Below are 6,827 nucleotides of genomic sequence, written 5' to 3' on the forward strand. Positions count from 1 at the left end.
CTACTAATTAATAGTTGCTAAATGTTTTCCACGCTCTCCTTCTTCGCAATTTTACATTTCTTTTCAGTAAGGGTAACACACATAAGAAGCTAAGAAAACCTGAAAGCTAGAGCAGCTCAAGGAAGTTACACCACCTAGAGTTTACATCTCTGCTTATCTGAATATAGGAGAAGTTGGCATAGGAAGTTACTTGCCCTTATTATCTGGTTTAACAATGACATAAGAATGCCAGACTAGGCAATCAGTTTACACCACCTTCTGCTTTCTCAATATTTTCTGCTTTACCTTTACAAGCCTGTGTTATACAAGCCAGGCTGTCACGGCAAAAATTTAGTTCAATGAAGGCCAGATCCCTTCATCTTCCGTTTAGAAGTATAAATATAGCATCATTTCTTAAATTACAAAGTTACTAGTGTCATATTGCAAATCAAGCAAAATTTAAGACTTGCTGACTCCCCAATGAAAGCACATGACCACAGATTATAACATGCTTAAATACTTGAGGCAAAGCTTAAAAACCACTCGCAGAGAAACATGACTGAATGTACGACAAGTCCTTGTTCCTGCTGCTTGCACTTTGCCTTTGGCGTTATTATGTTCAGAATGACACCAGACGATGACCAGGGAAATCTCATGTTGCCCTTTCAAGGCAAGCTGCAGTTTTAGTTGCATTCCCTGAACAGTAAGCTGCTTTTCTACTGACTTACTGTCTCACATCAGATTTACAGTATGGGCATGTTGGATCAGGGAAGTCAGTAGGGTAACGGAGGTAGGTATCTACTTTTTAAAAAGTTTACTTACATGATTCATTTCCTCCTGGAGGTTGGTAAAAAGAAAGGCCCAAGGATACTACGGCTGCAATTTCTAATATAATTAGTGTAACGTCCTGTAGTGCTTCCCATACTAACTGAAGAAATGTTTTTGGCTTTTTAGGAGGTATAAAGTTCTTCCCAAAAACTGCTTCTCTCCTTTCTATATCTGCTGGATTTCCACTTAAACCTATTTAATAATAAGACAAAGTTAGCAACACTTATTTACATTTCACCCTTACATTAGAAGTGACTGAGTTTTCCCTTTCATGGAGTTAAGTCCTACTCCATATTTCTGTAACAAAACTGAAAAGCAATTTAAAATATAATTACATAAGTATTATCATAAAATCAGAGTCACTACAGAAAACGAGCAATATTTCACACTTGGACAATATAAAAGAAAGCTACTGGTCTACCTACTTACACGTCATGTGACATAGTGACAGAGTAATAGTAATAGTAACAGACATACCTTTGTACAAAGTAAACAAGTTTTTAAGACAAGATCATTAGTAGAGTTACTACTATTGAGACTGAGTAGCACCATGCAGCTTCAGCAAGACCACAGCCTGTGAAGCCAGCTCTGGTTCCCGCTGTAGGGACTCTGTATTTAGAGACAGCATTCTAGGATCCTGCAATTAATGCAACTTTCACAATAAAATATTTCACATAATTAATAATATAAAATACAATAAGTATTTGTGTGATAATTTTTCTATAAAATACTATTAAAAGCTGGTGGAAATCTTCAGGCATCATGTGAAGAGAGGCAGCCACTTAATGATGCTGCTTCTGGCTGGACAGCAGTCTGCCCTTCTGAAGCTTCACTTTCTGTCTCCTCTCACAGAAAGAACCCATATTTAGCACTTTGAAGAGTCTGTCACCTCAATTTTGTACCTATTTTCTTTCTTATATGGCACGTATGGCATGTTTGAGTCCTCTTCTGTGTCTCAGCTCTTGTAACTGTTCTTTATGGGACACTAACAGGAAAGAGCAAGGGGCACTTGCCACTAAAAGGCACTGCATGCTTCAAGAATAACCCAAGCCAAGTCCTTAAAAATAAAGGAAGATCAAATATATTCAGCACAAGGTCATGCACTCAAGGTCTTCCATAGTACACCACCTGTTTACTCCTTCAGCTGCTTAACCTGTCCTTCAGAATTTAAGCCACTAGCTCATTTTTCAAAGCAAAATGGCCAAATGTCCATCTACATTTGGAGGAAAGGCCTGGATAGTTCAACAGTATTCCCTCAGTTTATGATCAGCACCTACTTAAAGACAACAATTTTCTTACTAGCGAGTTTTTTTTTAGTAATTAACCTAACTGCTTAGCGATAAAGACATTGCAAACACAGTAGGTAATCAGTAAGAACAGTGATGACCACTGCAACTGGCTTTCCTAATAAGTGGGGTATTTAACACCTCTAACAGACATTTCCTAGAACATCACATGATCTTTCGAAACACTCTGCAAAGACTATCAAGCTGCAAAGCTCAGTTTTAAATGCTAACAAATGCTATGTAATCTCTTCACTGAAAAGCAAAATGTCACGTGCAGATCTTTTCAAAAGTGAAGCATACTCTTTATGTATGATAAACTACATTTATTCTAACAGGCTTAGATTCACCTTGAATTCACGACTTTGGAGGTTTAAGATAAAAAAAAACATTTTACTGCTTAGCCATAACACCACACTTCTTGAAGTTCAAGCTTTGGGATGCGGGTGTTCACTCTGAACTCAAAGGGTACTGCAAAACCATTTGAAAATGAAGCTACACAAGAGCATCTAGAGAAACTCGGGAGAGCTTGGCCATTCCAAAAGGTTTAACTACATTGCTATTTTGCAAAAGATACCATTGCTCTCTGCCTTTCAGCAAGGTGGAGCTTGGAAGACTATTTACATAATGTCAGCAGCACCACCTTCCTCTTCCCTTCACAAAGCATCAAGCTGCAGAACATTAGAAGTATACAGCAATGGTCTTTGAAGAATGAAAAGCACTTCCAGTGAGGCTATATAAAGTCAAGCTACTATCAGAACCACTTAGTGAAGATTAGTAAATAAGCCTAGCAAAGACAAAAAGCATTTGTATTTTTAGCATTCGCCTTATACATCATGCACCATTATTGAACTTGCTACATTTATCACATGGCTGGCAACTTCACAGTTCACAATCTACAGCCCTGAAGTAAAAACTACTGTCATTACATTGTTCATTACGTATCTTAACTAGGTTAATCTATGTTATTTGGGGTTTTGAAAAATATTAGGCAAGGGACTAGTTAAAGCTTCATATATTAATTTTATTAGCAATATAAAAGTAGAAATTACTAGACAAGCAAAATTTTGTACACCTGTGGAAATACAGGTGGTGGTCCATCTCTCCAGAATATAGGAAGGACCTTAGCTACTACAAATGTGTCAAACATTCACTTATTCACATTTGTACACACGTAAAAGACATCATAAACATTCAGTACTAAGCAGTGAAGCCTGCTCAGTGTCTTTTTTTAGTAATACTGATAAAGAACAGTTTCCCCTTTCTCATTTCCAACCAGGCAGGTCTGATCCACACTTTGCTTGAAAACAGACATTGCCTTACACGGTCAACTTCAAAGCAAGAAATCATATAAGCTGAATTCATCCACTGTGTAGCATTTTGAACTACCTGTACTTTTGCTGTGAAACCACTGGTAATTATGCAAGTCAGCATTTCCTGTCATAAAGAAAGCTTCTGAATAGGAAGTGTCATAGGACCTTGCAAGTGTACACGTCTTAGTGAGCTAGAACTAGTGTAATACATAGAAGTTTTCTGCGTAGATCTTGCATAGATTTTCTCCATCAGAAATGTCTTCATTTCTACACTTACAATTTGAATTTGACAAAAGAAGAGCCCTAGCTTTCCTTTTACAAGAGCTCTCCAGTACTACCTTCAGAAAATTTATAGGAGCCTACCTGACAAAGGCCGCTTCTCTAAAGGTTCATGTAATGATTTAGAGCCAAAATGACACCTTTGCAGAATGCATTGCTCTAAATCATCTTACTTAACCTTTTCTCAGCCAATTATTATGTTCAACTGTTAAGGATTTACTGTGTTTATGTGATGCTCTCACACTTAGGAAAAAAAAAAAAATATGGCGCCCTTTTATCAGGTTAGTGATTGTATTTAACTGATTGCTGGACAGTACATCTAAAGGTCAAATCCTTTTGAAAGGGAAAGGCTTTGATCACACAGTCCTCAGCACAGCAGAATCAATCTGCAGGAAAGGGCATCAAACCTTTTCTAGTTTCAGTACACATTTTTGTGTTAACCTGCTTTTTTTAAATTAAGGGACAAAGCGGATCCTGCAGTATACCAGGTATCTGGTGCTTGGCACATCATAGCTGTCTACAACAGTAGACAGCCCACCTAGCTTGCAGTGATAATGGGCCTTAAACCTTGTAGATTACTGAAAAAGAGGATTCAACTCTCAGTTCAGGTCATGATTGTAGAAGACTACAGCCCTTTTCACTAAGAGAGGAAAGTGCCTTTCAATAGTATGCAGCAGGTCAGCAGGATAACTAGAGACTGATGCCCCTACCCAAGAGGTGTGACGCTGCTCGTACACAGCACTGCTTCATAACGCACGCACTAAACTTTACAACCCTTGATGCCAAGGAACAGAAGGTTTGCAGTCCTCATATATTGTATATTTCTTCTTCAGCCTAAACCTGGTCTAATCCCATTCAGGAGCTGGCTTCAAAAGCAGATCAAGCCAAAACATGCTAAATGCAGATGCACCCAGAGATACCTTATGGCATTAGTAGGCTGTTCTTGATCCAAGGAGACAAACTTTTCCGTAGCATTTCTGAAGAGCAGAAGGCAACATCTCTCCAGAATTAAGACAAGCAGGTACTCTACTGCCACTAACATAACACTACATTGCTTAAAAGCTAGGAGTGCTTAAATGCTAAGACAACAAAATTTGCCAAAAACGTTGATTTTGGTAGTTCTCAATCACCACCCATAGCAGGGTAATTCAAACCTGAAGTTTGAATTAATGTTAGATAAAAATATGTAAAACCATTTTACAGAACACTGCAGTTTATGCAATATGACTTGTATCTTTCTTTCACAAAGCTTATAGCTTTCATTTACATTGAAAGAGAATAGTGAGATAGGACTAGTTCTTAAAGAAAACTTCTGGAAAGCTCTCAGGAAGGAGACCCGATACATTTATTTCCCTCTTCACATTTGTACAGTCTATCATGAAATAAGAAGTTCAAGATAGAGAGCAAAAGCAATCAGTAGCCACACTTCACAGAATGCCACCAAGCCCAACATGGTAAAGACTTCTTTCAAGATGCTTATTTCTGGAGAATAAGATTACATGACCACTTTGCAAACCACCACTAATAGTGACAGCACTTCTTAAGTGCCTGAAGCTGTCCTGATAGTTATTAGCACAGATTAAATAAAATCTACAAAAATACTTAGATTTAGAAAACAGACCTTGCTATTAAGAATTCAGTGTAGTACAAACAGATGTCACCAGTCTTAAAAATCGTTGCACTAGGGAACAAAGAACCAGATAGGAACATAGAAGCATTAATAAACCTTGCATTAGACTACTAAAACCTTGTGTTCTGTAACAGCATGATCTGAATTGTGAACTACACGTCATATGAACTAGTCACAAAACTTATACTTTCACAGTAAGTTAAACTTTGCTATGTTGCTTTGATATTTCATATGGGGGTGCCTATGTCAAAAAACTTTATTCCAAAGTGCAACTTCACCACTAGTCCAACATCTTACATGCAGTTAGATCAACTGAAAAAACTCTTGCTTACTTATTACCATTGAATACCTCTGTCATAGAGAGCTAACAAGCAATATTTTATTATGGTAACAGAAATACTTTCATAAACCTTGCTGTGTTTAAAAATACATTGTTTGACCAAGGTGTTACCTAAATGGAGTTTCCTGAACAACAGTGTTAAAATCAACTTACCTTCATTTGGTGAAGTTTTCAATTTTGTACAGATACCATGTACATCTCCATAGCATTCCTGTATTTTATGCAGTGCATCTGCAGCTCGAAGTTCCATAAGTGAACGGAGCTCTGCAAGAGTAACTCCAAAATCTCCATGATTAGCTTCTTTCACAGCATGTTTTACACCACTATATGCAACCGAGTTGTTGGCCATATCGCCCATGATGCATGCAGTCTGTACTGTAGACAGTTTCCAGTAAGGAACAAGATTTCAATATAAAATATTTCCAAAAGGAAAATAAATCCTTTGGGTATGAAGACAGTCAGGAAAGCAGATGCATCACCCAAGTAAGAGACCCCGTCTGGAGAGATATCTTTGAGGTGGTCCCATGGCGCATTCTGTTCCCCCAGCCAAATGGCATGTACAACCTAGGGAAAGAATAAATACACTTCAGTTACATAACAGTTATAAGAAAATGCATCGTAAGACACCCTACTCTTCACATTGAAGTTACAGAATAAATTTCTTCCAAGGACAGTTTCTTCGTATTTCCTACGTTTTTAGTTAGCATTCAACTGGCAGGAGTAACAAGACATGAAATAGATGTTTCCCATTTCAAAGTCTTCCTGCATTATTATTTCCTAAATCATTAGCTTCTTAGAACAGCTGCGGTTGTTAAATTGTGCATTTTCTTGGTATATCCACATCAACAAGAGGAAATCTTTAAAAACACCTGAAACTAAATCTGTTTCCAGGGAAATGGAGTTTGGAGTGTCCACCACTATCATCACATGTGGTAAAAACGTGCTCAAGTTAAAAATCATGACTTTTCACCAAACCTTTCACCTCAGAGTTTGAGATGAGCAAACTTTTGTGTGTTCCCATGAATTCATTTGTGCAAGCCTCAAGGAAAACAGTTCCAATGCTAAGTTAGCCCACGCATGAAGTACTTTACTTTTTGCAGTGTAAGTAGAAATATATCTTCAGGCAGACCCAGGTCTTAATGCATTTTCATGTCCAGTGTTAGCCCCCCTCCAGC

At 37.8% G+C, this 6,827-nt stretch overlaps 1 protein-coding gene across 7 annotated transcripts in view; it reads right to left on the reverse strand.

Moving 5' to 3' along the window:
* ATP2B1 (ATPase, Ca++ transporting, plasma membrane 1) overlaps positions 1 to 6,218 on the reverse strand; it is a 34,515-nt gene extending 28,297 nt beyond the window's left edge. For 3 of the 7 annotated variants that reach the window (XM_008937575.1, XM_008941246.1, XM_008939775.1), the window contains exons 1-2: positions 5,806 to 6,218; positions 802 to 999 (exon numbers count right to left, since the gene is read on the reverse strand). In XM_008937575.1, the coding sequence (XP_008935823.1) occupies positions 802 to 999; positions 5,806 to 6,010 (403 nt within the window). In that variant the 5' untranslated portion in view covers positions 6,011 to 6,218. The remainder of the gene's footprint in view (positions 1 to 801; positions 1,000 to 5,805) is intronic. The other 4 variants (XM_008938308.1, XM_008941979.1, XM_008940510.1 and 1 more) reach the window with 2 other exon arrangements.
* Positions 6,219 to 6,827: the final 609 nt, after the last annotated feature.

Source organism: Merops nubicus, unplaced genomic scaffold, assembly GCF_000691845.1.
Source record: "Merops nubicus isolate BGI_N331 unplaced genomic scaffold, ASM69184v1 scaffold1280, whole genome shotgun sequence".
Taxonomy (NCBI): Eukaryota; Metazoa; Chordata; class Aves; order Coraciiformes; family Meropidae; genus Merops; species Merops nubicus.